Here is a 292-nt window from a genome sequence, read left to right as displayed (position 1 = left end):
GGTTATGCCTCTGCATGCAAATGGCCTCTGCTGGAGAAAATTCCATGCGCAAACAGATGAGCATAACCCGACGCCGTCATCGACGTCGACTAACCGTAAGAAACAACCGCTTCCGTTTCTCCAGCACCAATACTAACAAACACGCACATCAAACTCGCTTGAACAACTTCTCAAAAGATGTTATTAGTGATAATACGACAACCGCGGATAACTCAGATTCAGACGCCGTCTATTTGGTTGAAGATATCATCGGGGAAAAGATCGTGAAAGGTCAGAAGTTCTACAAGGTTCG

The 292-nt window shown here is 45.5% G+C and overlaps 1 protein-coding gene across 1 annotated transcript; it reads left to right on the top strand.

Annotated features, from left to right (window-relative positions):
- Positions 1 to 20: 20 nt before the first annotated feature.
- On the top strand, positions 21 to 287 carry T265_16373 (hypothetical protein; the record flags this gene model as incomplete). Its single annotated transcript, XM_009180001.1, has 1 exon — positions 21 to 287. A coding segment is annotated over one exon (267 nt), but the record flags the coding sequence as incomplete, so codon positions are not given.
- Between the last annotated feature and the right edge of the window lie 5 nt (positions 288 to 292).

Source organism: Opisthorchis viverrini (assembly GCF_000715545.1).
Source record: "Opisthorchis viverrini unplaced genomic scaffold scaffold34677, whole genome shotgun sequence".
In the NCBI taxonomy this organism is placed as follows: Eukaryota; Metazoa; Platyhelminthes; class Trematoda; order Opisthorchiida; family Opisthorchiidae; genus Opisthorchis; species Opisthorchis viverrini.
The sequence above is the reverse complement of the archived record's forward strand: the minus strand, read 5'-3'. Positions and strand labels throughout refer to the sequence as shown.